The following is a 16,214-nucleotide window of genomic DNA, read 5'->3' as shown; positions in this document are numbered from 1 at the left end:
TTCATATTATTCATATTACTATTTGATGTATGTTTGAATCAGTCATTTTTAGTTAAAGTATAAGAGCACAAGAAAACTCGTCTATATCGTTATTCCAAATTTAGAAGAAACATGTCAAAGTTTTAAAAAAATTAAATTCTGTAAGAAACCTATAGTTAATTTATTATTTAGTCGTATTATCGTAAAATTAAATATATCACCACGAGTTTTCTTTGCGTCTATTACAATACTCTTGATTGTTTGAAACTTAAATTTCTATATTACTGTAAGAGCTATTTTGCAGTCATTTTGGAATGTCGTTTGAAAGAGATACCAGATGCTATTTCTGGAATATCTTTATAGGAAATATTTTTATAAAATAATACTTTTAACTTCTCGAGTATCAGTAATAATATTATATATAAAGAAGATATAATAGAAATCATCTGAATTAATTGGAATCCATTTGGTGGATTATTGACAAATACTTGATATGAAAAAAAGAGTCTTTAGCTGGGAGATTGGCAGTGGATTATTGACTAGTGACAGAATAGATCGTGAATGCTGATTTAACACGGATTAGTTGTCGTTAGTCAGTTTCGTATACTCTCATTAAAGTAAATAAATAAAGCGTGGATCGTTCGCGTTATGTAATTTTAGGATCGATCTTTTTGCGTATTTCTTCTACATGAGATGAAAGTTGTCGCTGAGAGGCGATTTCGCGGTGTTCGAGCAATGAGTGACCTCAAAAAGCGAAGGATCGGTGTAGATCGGCTCGCTTGGATCGAAACCGCCACGTCGACTGGTGGATAATCCCACAGCACCCTCCAAAGCGGTGGACGATGAGGCAAGACGTTGGCTGATAGCATTGCTCATTGATCTCGAGATCGATCTAATTAAATGTTACTATCTGTTATAACTTTAATTACAAATTTATATTATAATAATGAACGAGGATATAATTAAATATCAACACTTGAAAAAGAGTTTGGTTTAACTGCGTTAACTGGAATTCTAGTTAAAAGTGGGCAAATCAGCATTTTCTGGTTGAATCTACTATAATTTTAATTGAACAAACCAGACTTCTAATGTGATTTGAATCTTTTGGTTCGTTCATTTTTAATCAGAAATTTTTTTCAGTGTAATATTAAATATTCTTTTTCTTAACGCATTTTCTGCGTGGCTCAGAATTTAAAATACGCATATACAATTCGTTTTAGCACTTACGATGCCTGGAACGGTTTCTGAAGACCTGCCCTCATGAAAGAAAAGTTGTTGACTCGACTGCTGTAAGGCTCATCGGAATGGTTGCTGCGACTGCAGGTTTTGTCGAGTCTACGATTTTTCATAATCACGGAATAAACGTATTTTCTGAAATAACGAATCACTTTAAATTCACTTAATAGATAAAGAAGATGAGATCCAATATACTTCATTAATAATACTACAAGTTTGTGAGTATTTATGGGTTAATTTGTTCTTATGAATTGGTTCATTTTTAAAGATCTATTTATTCATTGAGATGTGTTCTTAAATAATAAAATGCAAATGAGAAATTAAATTTCAGAGGTGAAATGTAAATCTACCTGTAAACGAGCATAGATAAGAGAACAACGGAGGCCAAGAGCACCACGAGGATGCCCACTGCGGTAACCAAACCGTAGTATTCGTTCTGAGTTATACAAATATTTTCCAAAATCTTAGTTTGCTTCTGAACGATACTATCTTCCTCAATGTCCATTCTCGAGTCGAGAACCTATCAAAATACAAATAATATTAGCTGTAGAATGAAGACGACACCTTTCTTTCCTTTAAAACGAATGCGATCTATCTTGATACCTCTATCATTTCTCTGACGTGCTCTTCCTCCTCTTCGTTATCTAGCTCATCGCCCGCAATGTCGGTCGCGTTGAAAATCGTCGTCGACGTATTGTTGGAGTCATCATTCGTTACCATTATTGGCGATACCTCGTCCTCATCCGCCACTGTATCGTTATTTACGTCCCTTCGCCTTCTGCCGAAGGACGGTTCACTTCTACCGGTACCACCGGAGCAATACGCTGGCTGGCAGCCGTCGCGACACGTTCGTACATTCGCCTCGAACACCAGGAAATTTGATTCGGGTATTTTGAAGGCGTTGAAGCGGGCCTCGAGGCTGTCACCGTCACGGAGGCGATCCAAACCCGGGAACACGTAGTTGTCCACTGGACAGCTGCAGAAATTCCCGTTTCAATGTAGATAATTTGCGGAGGTAAGTTTTAATTTATTTAATTATTATGTAATTTGAATATCTCATTAAAAGCCAAGATAGAGAAAAAAAATAGTGCAATGATGGTTCCGATATTCACTGCCAGTGTTGAAAAAATATAGTACACATAATGTAAACGGTTAACTATAGATTTCTAGTACTGGCAGTGATTATAGGAATGCAGCCGATGTTGCATGATCCTCAGTATAAATAATACTATTATAATACTTTTCTTTTTGTTATTTTTCTCTCTTTCTCTTGCTGTCTCTCATTCGTAGGAGTTTCAATGTTTCTTACCCATATCTGTCTATCAGTTGAACACTTCTACCAGAGTAAGGATCTCTTGCAATAACGTTAGTAGCAAATATATCCGTTACGTAATTGTACCTATAGACAATAATGATTGGGTTATTAAAATCTGTACTCGATTATTATGGAATATTTTTAATGCGAAGCTCTTACGGTATCTGATAAGCAAAAATTAATTTGGAAATTAACGAAAAATAGAATCGGATAGCGATATCAAACTATTATTTCCATTATAAGCCGTTTAACATATAAATTCGTAATTCCATTAATTGGATATCGTGTTAAAAGATGTATAAGTGAAAATTACCCATCTTGAGCTTCGAGTCTGAAAGTGAGAGGGTCGCCAACGGCGATGGTCGTCGTAGGTCTACCTTGATAGAGAATCAGCAAGCGTACTCTGGAGCTCAAGGTATTTTCCGCTGGGAGATATTCGATAGGAATGGGAGACCCCGATCTGTATAGTGGACGTACGAGATCCATTAGCGAAATTAAATGAATTACAAATCGAATGAGAGAAAATGTGGTGGAAAATATGAGCATATCCAGAGATGGAAAGAATTGGCAGGTTCAATTATTTATTTATATTTTTAATTCTTAATTATAAAAACTGTAACTTTACTTTTGACTTTAAATAATTTTTTATTGTTATATAAATTTATTTTTCTTTATTACGATCATATAAATAACTTCTGAAACTTTCGTTAGAGTTTTGACAGAGTTTCTGATGCATAAGAGAAATTTTTGTAAGATTTTTTAATCAAAGAACAGAAAATGTGTTAAGATATTAATTAGTACTTTATTAATTAGTACTTTATTCACAACTTTCGTTTCACGCATTTCGTTTTTAATAATTGTATTTTATCTGTGCTATCTTCGGAAAAAAATGAAAATTATGATTTTTACAAAACCTAATATCGTTCTTTTTTAAAATCAGATGGCAGAAGGAGATTCTAAATTCTAAAATATTCAAAAAAGTAATTCAGCAATTTAAAAATTGCTGTTTATGTCATGATAATAAAATTGAAAACTTCTCCTTCTCCTGAAAATAAATCCTGGATACGCCCATGGTGGAAAAGATGATACACATGAAAAATGTAATGCTGATAACATAAATCGGCGCTTTAATTAGCTCTCGTTTTTTAATTATAATTTTACTAATGGATATAGATTTTTTATCTTTTAATCAAATATATTTTTAATAAAAAATCAAATTTTTAGATCGAAAGATGAAGTAATTTAAAAATTACGTTATAATTAATAGCATAAAAACAAAAATTTTCCGATATTACAATTAATTTTTTAATAGACGAGCCGTTAGCATAAATATATCTCATTATATACATATGTATAAGTAAATAAGATATAAAGGATTAGAATGTATGCATGAAATATCTTCAAAATTTAGTACTGATTGTGTGATAAAAGAAATTGTACGAGCGTGCTTGCACCTCGTGTTATATACTTAATTTTACACTCGTGTATGGAAGGAAATGCATTTTACTCCGTTTGCAGTAACAAGCTAAACATTATACATGGATCCATATTATGGATGTATGTTAATTAAATTAATGAGCAAGGGGAGCTTAGAATAATATTGAAACGATACCATAATATTTGCTCATTTGCTCAATTAAAGATGTAGAACTTGACTCGCTTGTCTAAAATTAGTGTGATATAAAAGAGAGTCCTGTAAAAATATAATTAGTTAAAATTGTAAAAAAAACGAGGAATATTATTAGGTAAGTTCAAAGATTTTTCTCTCGATATGGTTTTATTTACATAATTCAGTGTCTCGGGATACCTATGGCAATTAACGCGTTAAAGATCGTACTCTCGATATAAGACACGATCTCTCGATCGATATGACCTGGCATACCCGGCACCGATGTAGCCGGATGTGACGACAGCTTCGTCAGGTCCCCGAAACATGCATGTGAGGTTGAATCGTTTGTCCCGCCCGGTTTGCACGTAGTCCGAAAATTGTACCACCACGATGTTCGTCATCGTATCGCCGTACTGCAAACATTCGCCATCGAAGCGTTTATTATACCGTCAAAATTTTAATTTGAATATCAGATACCATTAAAAAAAGACATGTTTTGCTAATAAGAAATTTTTTTAATAAAACTATAAATAATTCTTATATTCACAATGTCCAATTGAAAGTTATGGTGGACTAATTTTCCATTTGCGCGATCTAATTTTGTGATTATTCCTTGAGCATGCGCAGTAAAAGATTTTAACTTGAATTAAATCGGAAATTATTTCGCAGTGTATGAAGCTGTTAAGCGGAAATTTTTGTTCTTACACGCTGTGTACCACACTCGGGGTATCCCTGAGGTCCGCTGATACGGAGTTTGTTGATGGTCCTGCCATTTCCGCGGAAGAAGCATCGGTCATAGTAACCGTACGTGTAAATTCGCCCAATGAATCCCTCCGGCGTCCTCAGAGTAAACTCCATCCCGTCCTCGCTGCAGACTTGGCTCACTAAAAGCGTAACAGAGCGTAATTTATTGGCAAATGCACGCGGCTCCCGGAAAACGGTCGATCGAGGAGGTGCGCGATAGTACGAAGTTAATTAAATTGATAATAAAAGAAATTATTGGAAGGTGAAGCGGTAATTGTGAAATAAGTTTCGTTATGACGGATCGGCCCTGAAAATTATCAAGCACATTTTCCTTTTAGCACGCAGTATATAGGCAATCTACTGAGAGTCAATACAATAAACAACTATCATTTACATAAAATGCAATAATTTTAGTTCAATTTTAAGCGAAACCAAAAATTTAAGCAGATATTCTCACACCTAAGCCGCGTGATTGAATAAAAAGAACGGCCAAGTGAAGAAGAGGACGAGAGACAGTAAAAGTACTCAAAGTCCGAGCAGGACAAATATTGCATAACGTTAAAAGTAAAAATAAAATTGGAACACTAACTAGTCAAGAGATAGTCGGCAATTAATATGTCAAAAGCTGGAGGTAAAAGTTGAAGTTTAAAGCATTTAGGTACACAATCAAAAAAACATTATATTATATCTCTTGTTATTATAGATACAAAGTTTAAAAAATTGTATCAAGGTTGGATAGGGATGGGAAATTATCGATCGAGGTTGTTCATAAAAATGTATCACAAACATCACCGACGATGAAATATAGACTGGTAGATGCGCAGATATTAAGTATAGATTACGCACATGCGACATGCAAGAGGGAGAAGAATTATAAATAAAAAAAAAACAGCATTAGATATTTATTTCGTAAAGGTGAAGTCGTGTGACAATAGTGCAAAATTCTATATACAATAAACGTGTGTAAATTCTCATCATTAAAATATAGCTTAATTCTAGGCGAGTTATATCTTACTATTGTATATTTAATAAAATACGGGTTAAAAAAAAAATTGTGTTCAATGCGTTTTTGACTGCTTCGTGTAGAAGATCAAATCCAACGACTACTCCGTGCAGGTAAAAATTTGAGTATTTTATTTCTAATTGCAAAAAGCACATGCTTCACCCCGCGGTTCCAAATGCGCTCGAGTGTCTCACGCGTTTCACAGCTTTCTTATCAGCGCCTCATACGGCCGGAAGGCGGCTTACCGTCCAGACATTCCCCGTCTGCGCCCTGGCGACCGTTGTTCCTCTCGTAAAAGTCGTAATCCGAACCCGTGTCGTAATAAACCGGATTGCCCATGTCCATGTCCCTGGAGTCCCGGTCGCTGAGCTCGCAGTTGTCCCTCTCGGCCCCGTAAGGCGCAGCGTACGGCCGGTAATTGAAGGACCTGCAAATGACGTTGGGAATTTGCGAGCATTGTCCAATCGATTGCGCAAACAAACGCTATCGGATCATTCCTAATTCAATTTCAAGCTCCCTGGGTCACAAACATCTCCCGAACAAACCGTCGGAATTCTAAGTTGCAAACAAACGCTATCGGATCATTCCTAATTCAATTTCAAGCTCCCTGGGTCACAAACATCTCCTGAACAAACCGTCGGAATTCTAAGTTTCATCGTTGTAGTCACATCTTTTGAACAATGTCCTAGAGAGAGAGAGAGAGAGAGAGAGAGAGAGAGAGACGTTCTTTGTAGAATTATCTCTTCTATCTTGCATATTATTTTAATATATGACAGCTGAATCTAATTTAATTTTCATATTAATTTCCACACACACCATTTGTTCCAATTATTTGTTAGTTTTATAATTGCTATACAGAAAATCAATTTAATTACGCCAATAAGATGTATGACTGAATGCATTTTGATGAGATGAATCAGAATTTCTAATTATTATGACAGAATTCAATATCTTATAACTGGAATATTTTATAGATTTAATTGTACAGATTTGCTCAAATCAATCATATATGTACTATTACTTGAAAATTATTTAGTTAATTTAGATTAAAATACTTTTCTAATTTTCTCTAGATAGCGCATATAGTTAAATCTAATGGAAAATAGCAATGAAAGAGAGAGATGAATCCTTATCCGCATCAAGCATAATCTTTTGAATTAGTTCGCCTCAAACTTCACCACTTTTCGACATGAATTTAAATCGTCTAATTTTATATTTACTTGTACAAGTTCGACCATTATATATTATTACCTGCAAACGAAGTCTCTAGCATCGGCACATTCCCTCTCGCACTGAGCCAACGACGTGGCGGTGGTGTATCGTCTAACGAATGGCTTCCGCACTCTGGTACGAGATCCAACTTGTCTGAAATTGTCTTGCTCATCGCATCTGGATACTAACGGGGGCCTGCCTATAATGGGCCCACCAGCAGTTCCAAATGGACGAGAGTTGTAGACCCCACCTTCACCTATGTACCCGCCACCGACAATACCGCCATCGTCGTATCCTCCGTATCCTCCGACTCCTCCGCCTCCTCCGCCTCCTCCGCCTCCTCCGCCTCCTCCGACTGGTCGTGTTGGACCGTACGGCCCACCGGCATAATGAGGTCTCGGGTCGGGACTACTCTGAGGACCGCGAACATCGTCGACGAATCCGTGCGAGTACATTCCTGGCGGCGGATACCTGCTTTTAATTGAATCTCAACGTCATTTTTCTACGACAAATCATCAAGATTATATTATTATTATCATTATTATTTAGCGGCACTCGAGTCACCTAGTCACTGTTATATAATATAATTGAAATTTTTTAAAACTCTTGTAAAAAATAAATGCGACTTAATATAAGATTTTAGATGATATAAAATAGCTAGATAACGATATAAAATACCATTAATTGAGCTATTATTTATTACATGCGCATGTATTAAGATTTAGTATTTTTTTCTTCGGTGTAGGAAAATGAGAGAGACTTTATTACAGCATATACAGTAAATAAAACTTCTACTAGATAACACGTTAATAGAAAAGGGACGAGTCACGATACGTAAAAAAACATTTAAATTTGATAAATCGACTAATTTCGCGACTTACCGGTTAGGATAAGCATCTTTGTCTGGATATCTTCCACTAGCTGGATATCGATCAATAGGAGATCTGTCACCACCTAATCCCATAGGATATCGGTCTAGAAGGTCGTCCGGATAAGGATACCGGTCTATTGTATTGGGATACCGATCGATCATGTCGGAAGGATATCGATTTGGAATCAAACGAACTCCGTGTATTACGGGATATCGGTCACTTGTGGGGTATCGGTCACTCGTGGGATATCGATCACTTATGGGATATCGGTCACTCGTGGGATATCGATCATTCGCGGGATACCGATCACCCACGGGATATCGGTCACTTGGAGGATATCTCCCCAGAGTTCCGGCGTCGGGATATCTATTGACGCCATTAGGACGACCTCCTCCTCTAATAGGATATCGATCGGACATGGGATATCTATCCGGATATCGATCGCTAACTGGATAACGATCAGAGATAGGATAGCGGTCTCCCGCGGGATAACGATCTCCTGTAGGATAACGATCTCCTGTAGGATAACGATCTCCTGTAGGATAACGATCTCCTGTAGGATAACGATCTCCTGTAGGATAACGATCTCCTGCGGGATAACGATCTCCTGCGGGATAACGGTCGGGATATCGGTCACCAAGAGGATAGCGATCAGGATAATTGTCAGGTTCAGGATATTTGTTATCCGGATATCTATCGTCTAAAGGACGGCGATCAGGATATCGATCTGCTGGATAACGGTCTGGATAACGATCGGGGTAGCGATCTGGATAACGATCGGGATATCGATCTGGATAACGATCCGGTACACGATCTGGATAGCGATCTGGAAGACGATCCGGTTTGACGCTGCTAGTATATCCTTTGTCGTAATCGTCCGGATATCCTGAAAGAAACATTTTACCAAGTTTCAACATGGTAATTAATTACGTAAATTAAATGTTCAATGTTTTAAAGAAACTGGTAAACAAACAAATGGTAAACGTTCAGCAAAATCAGGAGCCTCATACAACCAGCTTTCATAATAATCAGATTATTTTTTTAAATTTCAATTTTAAAATTCCACAGACGAGAATCAAATTTAATGATCCTACAAATATTATAATCCTTAGAATCAAAGTCTTTTTAAATTTTTTTATTTGAAAGTTTCTATCCTTAAAGGGTTAATATGAAGTGCGATTATGGTAAAAGAATAAAACTCGGGATTAGCTGATCACATTTAGCGTTGACAATGCAGTGTAAATACAATCAGGATTAGCCTATTATTCGAATGACATGATATATGACATTTACGACATAATCTTAACAGATGATGGTTAACAATTGTGTCTGATGGTGATTATAAATATGTGTTTAATATCTTTGTCCCATTAGGACAATTTATGTGATTACTCAGCAGCTATATGAATAATTACACAACTTTATACGACGCGTCAACATACGATATTACTCTGAATTAATAAAGCGTTTCTAACCGGGTCTTCCTAAAGAGGGTCGTCCAAAGTTTGTGTCCTGTCCCAAGGGATCCGGTCTGTATCCGGGGCCATCGCGATCGCTGTCTAGATATTGATCTGTTGGTACAATGCGGTCGTTAAATTAAACATTAAACTATGTAAAGTTGTATCGCTGTTCCAAAACGTTCTCGAAAGCCGCAGCACGATCACGTAGTGATACAAGTCAATATCACATCGACACAGTAGTAGTTTGAAAAAAGAACCGAGCCGATTTCAAATATTTCGTAAATAATAGAATTAACGATAAGTATTATAAATTTACATGAGATTAATAATTAATTAATAGACATTAATAATTTCGCACTCGATAATGTAACTGTTAACAGGTAACATCATGTCATATCACACTTAAATTGTTGATTGAGTATAAAATTATAACTTTAACGTTAAATTACTTTCAGTTAGGATCGACTCGGATAATACGCAGGAACTGTTCATCGAGCGACGCGACGCGTCTCCTTCTTTGCGATGAACGGACAGGCAATCGATACTCACGCATGAGATTCTCGTAATAGTCATAATCGGCATCGTAGATAATCCGGTTACCGTCCCTTTGATTGAATCGGCTTAATCGGCAGGTGTGATAATGCTCGGAGTAAACGGCGCTACGGCATTGAAAGCTCGTCTGCCGGAGGCACTCGTCCAGACACTCGCTGAGGCTACGTCCGGTGATTTCCGAATGAAACTCGCCGCTCAGACGCGAGTTCCGGTAACGCTGGAAAGCCGTGTCCGGACGACGACCGTCGGAGTAGAGGTGCGAAGACGAGCTGCTGTCCGGGTATTCGGAGCCGCGCGCTACGGACGGATCTACGCTTCGTAAGTAGGCATTGATAACGAGTTGTGAATCACCAACTGACCATTGTTAATTAAAAATCTTATGCCTCGTTAGAATATAATATATTATAATACAGAGTAGGATATTGAATGCTCAACTAGCACCGTACGTAGCTATTAATAACAATTAGCCCTTCAATATTACATTGCACTATTTTGTCGCAGGTGCAATATATTTTTTACAGTATGGCACGTTTAATCCAACTTTGATCGCCGTAACTTTTATAAAAATAAACGCGCGTATTGTAACAATTCTTTTTAAATTGAAACACCAAACATTAAGGAATACAATAATATTAAATATATGTATTTTTATTAGTAAAAATGTTACGAGTAATAAATAGATGTTTCGAAAAAAGCTGGATATGCCATACCAGGATTAATATCGCAGAGGTAATGCAATTTCAAAATTATATACATATTCGATTAAATCTGTATTTTACTTATTTACACCAAAACCAAATATATAAGTGTGAAATTAATAAAATTATAAAAAGGTTTAGTAATTAGTGGAATTTATAATAAACCCCAAGGTTTTAGTAAAAGTAAATTAAAGAGAAAAATAGTTTAATAATAGCTTATAGTTTCTTGAAACGTGGAAATTAATTTTAATTAGATAAGTTCTGAAAAAATAATCAATTTTATTTGTCATTTAATTTATCACGTATGTTATTTACATAATAAAACAAAACCGACAGCAGATTGAAACGAAAACAGGCAAAACGAGCTAAAATTTATATTATTGTAAAATTTTGCATACACTCACGATTATCTAAGCACACCAAATCGTAAAAGTGATGACTCGGGCTGCTGCTAACTCCAATGTCGTCCTTTTGCGAAACGGAATCCTCTTCGGATATGACGCATTGTCGCGTTTGCTCGTCAAATTCGACGCTGCGACAGAAATATTTCTCCGCTCTAGGACATAGCGCCTGACATTCTTCCAAAGTAAGATTCGTGTATATATCCACTTCGAACGGGCCGCGTAAACGTTTGTTTTCTTCTTTGACGAATACTGTGAGTCCGTCGCATCGTCTTTCGGCTGATCAGACGTTTAAAAAATACTTCTTTAATTTTAATAATTAAATACATAATTAATGTAAATATGTACGTGTGATGTACGAGGTATTTAGTACGAGTATGTCAATTAAAGTCTTTTAATTATATTTTTTCGCACAATTTCTAATTATTACAAGAAGATTTCAGACGCAACTTTTCGATAAGGTACATAAATACTTTACACAAAGATTAACCAGAAACATACTGTTAAGGCAAGTATTTTCCAGATAATCAGAATTTGGATCGTCCTCCAGTAATTCGGGATGAGTTCTCCTAGTGAAGCGACTGAGAGAACAGCTTCTTAGGGCAGTGTCATACGTTGCCGATCGGCAGACGAAACTAAACTCGTTGAGGCACCTAAACATAAAATTAAAACGCTATTTCTTTTTCTCGACGCGCAATAATTTTTAATATCTCCGCGAGTATACCTGTCCTCGCAGTCGGTTCTGTTAGCGGCGCTGACCTCTTTGATATCTGTCAACGGTAGCTTCAGCTTCTTTCTCGGATGCCTTTCGAACACGTAACGACGATTTGGGCATTCCCTCTCTATTCTGTCAGCTGATAATAAAATAGACATATCGACCAGTGAGCTTTAATAAACAAAAATTATTAGAAATAAATAGGGGCAGAAATAGAATTAAGTCAATCTTTAAAGAATTCTCCAGATCAACTTGAAGAAAAATTATTTTTAGTCGAGAAAAGAGAATTGCGGGCGGCGAACAGTCCGTTTCACTTTCCACCATTATTAGGAGAAAAATCATTACGTCTTTCTGACAAGCAAAATTCGTGAACGAGCGATTTCAATTAACAGAATGCACCGCGATGCATACAACTTTTTCCGTCGATGTTTTCTGGTCAATGCGCGAATACTCACATGTTAGGCACACTTCGGTGAAGTGCACGCTATTTGGTACGAGCATGAGATTTCCGATGCCCTCCGGCTGCGCCTGTTCCCTCGTTAAATAGCAAGTACTCTCCTCGTACTCGGCGGCGCCGCTGAAGGACGCGATTCTGCTGCCGGGCTGGAAGTCGAAGCTCGTACATGCGCGGACTAGATTGTTCGTCGCCGTTCTGTCGCGCAGACAGAGCTCTTGACACTTCTCCAAGACTCTAAACGGAGGTGCCGAGTCTCGCACCTGTCATAAAACGGAATTTCTTAACATCGAATACCTTATTGCAATTATGTCATACGATGTCTTCTCGCGATCATTGTGTCGCGGAATTGTATGTAAAAAATTTGAAATTCGAGGAGCGCGGATGGAAGTTCGTTATAATTATTATTAAAAATAAAATATCTAAAAATTTTAAAAGTAAAAACCCAGAGTTGGAAGGCTAGGTGTTATTATTTGTAAAGTCGATCGTTACAATTACTTTTTTTAGTAACAACTTGGTAATAATGTTACTTTTAAATAATGGTAAGGAATGTAAACGTTACTTTTACCGTTACTTTGTACAAGTACATATACATGAGTGAAACATGCGAGTTTTAAAAGAAAAAAGTATTATACTCGTACATAAGCGTGTTATTATATAAAAAAGTGTTTGACCATAGCGAAGCAGATAATTGGCTGTCACTTAAAAAAAAATGTTATCAAAATTCGGTGTAAAATAAAATTACTTTACAATAATTACTTTACAATAATTGACGAATAATAACAAGTTACTTTCAGAAATAACTTTCCAAATTCTGTTATAACGTTACATTTCTAAGTTATTTTATTAAATTATGTGAGAAACTAGAGCGATAATTAGGGATATCGCGATAGCGGCATTGAAGATGTATCACATATATTTTTTAACAAAATGATGATGAAATTATGACATTACAGATTTTTATATATTGTGTTTAAAAATAATATAAGTAATTTGGCAGCAATTTAGAGAGAACCTAAGGGAGGGGGATCAAAAATTACTTCAATAAGAAGTAGATAACTTTTTAAAAAATGATTGAGATAAAATAAGAAAATTTTTATCAAAGTTGTATTATTAATAAATAATGATTTTTTTAACTGTTTTATTAATATGTATAGAGAAAAGTAGTGTAGTATCGACCGTTCCAAGCTTTTGTAAAATAAATTGAGTTAGACAATGAAAATTGAAAAAACGAAAATTATTTGTAATTCAAATCATACTTAATAAAAGAACGGAAATTATTTTATCTAACATTGGATATAATATGCTGATTCTACAACAAGTCGGTAGCCGGAGGTCTTAGTTTTAATCGGTGAAGTTGGCCAATCAGCGTTAGTTGGCAACAAGTTGGCCAACTTTACCGATTAAGATTAAGACTTCCAACCATCAACTCAACCTAGAATCAGCATAAGGGTTAAAAACAAATTGGTCGATGTACACGAAAAACGATATTTTTGGCTATCATATTAATGCTATTTTCTTATAACTAATAGACTAAATATAATGAATATAATGCCATAAAATTATTTCGTTATCTGAGAAACAAGAGATCAGCTCTGAAAGATAACTTTTGTTTGTTTAAAACATACGCTGTTAACAAAAGCTGTTACGACATTCTCTACGATGTAATACACATGTGTGATTATGATACATAGTAAATAAAACAATAGGGCGCATCCTTTCGTGCATGTAGAGCTCTATTACTTAATTTAATTTGATAAATGAAAATTATAAGCTTCGGACGATATTACAAGTTAGTCGGTGCTATACGATTTTCCCCTATCTATAACATTCATTTTTATAGGTAAGGCATGAATCTCCAATTTCACATTTTGCACAGACTGTACATCTGATACGTCCTTGAAAGCCGAAGTATTTTTGTAATTCCTCGATCTTACCACATCGTCGTCAAAACCCTGAAGCTGCTGGTCCGGAAGTCTCTCGTAAACCACTCTACCCAGACCACCGTTGCAGGTCGTTTGCGCTGAAACTATAATGGTTTTCTCGTTAGCACCTGTTTGTCGGTCAACGCGCGATAGATCCTGATTTTGTAATTTATATAGTATTTTGTGTAGAAAGCACAAATTATTATTTCCTTTTCGCATAAAATTCAGGCTACTTCCTCCTAGTCAACAAATACACGCTCTTCGATTTTATCAACGCGATATTTTCATACCATAAGTGGCACGGATAGTGACACAATACCAACGCAACAGTTTCGCAAGTACAACATGACATCGTTCTGTATCCCTCGAGTCGTCCGCTCGTACGTTCGCAGAACTATTTAGTTACGTATGAATTCCAAACATAATTTCAGAATACCATTGTCGCGTTGAACAAAAAATTGAAAGGATCTTTTTTATCCTAGTTTTGAGCAAAAGTTGTTATTAACTTTTGAAATGATCGCTGCTTAGTATTTCAATCTCTCATTATGTTAATCAATTTAAAATAATTTCTTAATAAACTTATAATTAGATCATGTTTAAATAATAATAAACTTTTTTTTTTTAAAGAAGTATTTAAATTCTTTTTCTCAATTCTATTGATCTTTAAATAAAACCTGTCGAAATCTGTAATTAATGTATATTATGATATATATAATAATATAATATCTTTATTGTGTATATAATATATTATTGTATATATAATATCTATCAAAGAACCTCTCTCACACTAATTATATGGAAAATTGGGCATTGATAAAATGAATCAGTTTTCACATATAATGTAGCTTATAATATAATGAACAAAACACGTTATAGGCTCAATGAATAATGAATAATTGCTGAACTATGATGTATCAAAGGTGCTCTCTAACAACAAATTTTGCATATATTTCATATATCTTTGATAATTTCAAACACAACTGTCCATTACATAATACATTATATTCAAAACTATTCATTATTGAGCCTTATTTCCGTGGTATCTTTTATTCATCACATTATAAGCTATAAGCTATACTATAGGTGCGTTCCACTTGATGCTCGCAACGCTCATGGAATCATTTCATCCTTGTTGTTTATTAAATGTTGAACAAGGACAAATAACGCTCGCAAGCGTTGTGAGCGCCAAGTGGAACGCACCCTATATGTGTAAATTAATTTATTTTGAAAATGAAAATTCATTTGTTTCCAGGACTCAATTTTTCATATAATTTAAATGCCGGATCGATACGATCCTTTGATCTGAAAAAAAAGTTTTAATTTATTACGTTCTTACCATTGACCAATAGATTTAACACGATGAGTATCCAAATGGATGGCAGCATACTAATTGATCTGTGAGCTTTCCGCATCGTGATATTGATATGTACGGATTACTACGTCGCATACATGCCAATCGTTATTAAACACTGAAAATGAATTATTAAACATATTTGATACATAAAAGGAAAAAGATATTCTTTACAATTTATATTTATATTGCATTTTTGTAATTTTAATTTTAATATTACCAAATATACGTTGTTAAAGAAAGAAATCGTTTTGTGTTAATTTCTGTAAAATTACAGAAGTAGAAATCAAGTACGATCTAACAAAATTTGTTTCTTGCTTTGTGTTCGTGTGTGTGTGTGTGTGTGTGTGTGTGTGTGTGTGTGTGGGTGGGTGGGTGTGAAAAGAGAGAAAAATTAATTTGTACGAGATGAGAAATGCTCTTTTAAGGGATAGCTTTGTATTGAAATTTAATAATGTAAGAGATCTCGAAATTATTTACGCAACGGACGAAAGGCTACGCGTATTTTCCATGTGTAATCTCTTTTATGAAATAGATGTGCCGCAGGAAAAATATTGAAACTGTTTATATATACCGCGGAGGCACATAAAAATGTTTCAAAATTACATGCTGCACAAATATTTGAAATATTTCATTTCACATTTATAATTAAAAAAATATTTTTAATTAAAGAAATTCTCACGCACAC

General features: G+C 35.3%; 1 protein-coding gene across 1 annotated transcript; it reads right to left on the bottom strand.

The window, feature by feature from the left end:
• Positions 1-454: 454 nt before the first annotated feature.
• Positions 455-15,587, bottom strand: nompA (no mechanoreceptor potential A). The gene is made up of 21 exons (XM_018545863.1): positions 15,512-15,587; positions 14,188-14,273; positions 12,252-12,513; positions 11,806-11,935; positions 11,583-11,734; positions 11,085-11,360; positions 9,980-10,279; positions 9,446-9,541; positions 8,821-8,856; positions 8,227-8,736; positions 7,980-8,103; positions 7,138-7,569; positions 6,132-6,313; positions 4,845-5,023; positions 4,404-4,552; positions 2,844-2,990; positions 2,525-2,614; positions 1,819-2,191; positions 1,566-1,735; positions 1,207-1,350; positions 455-871 (listed from the first exon to the last, which is right to left on the bottom strand). The coding sequence occupies exons 1-21, from the start codon at positions 15,585-15,587 to the stop codon at positions 664-666; spliced, it is 4,122 nt and encodes a 1,373-aa protein (XP_018401365.1). The 3' UTR covers positions 455-663.
• Between the last annotated feature and the right edge of the window lie 627 nt (positions 15,588-16,214).

The sequence above is a fragment of the Cyphomyrmex costatus genome, unplaced genomic scaffold (assembly GCF_001594065.2).
Source record: "Cyphomyrmex costatus isolate MS0001 unplaced genomic scaffold, Ccosl1.0 scaffold505, whole genome shotgun sequence".
Lineage (NCBI taxonomy): Eukaryota > Metazoa > Arthropoda > Insecta > Hymenoptera > Formicidae > Cyphomyrmex > Cyphomyrmex costatus.
The sequence above is the reverse complement of the archived record's forward strand: the minus strand, read 5'-3'. Positions and strand labels throughout refer to the sequence as shown.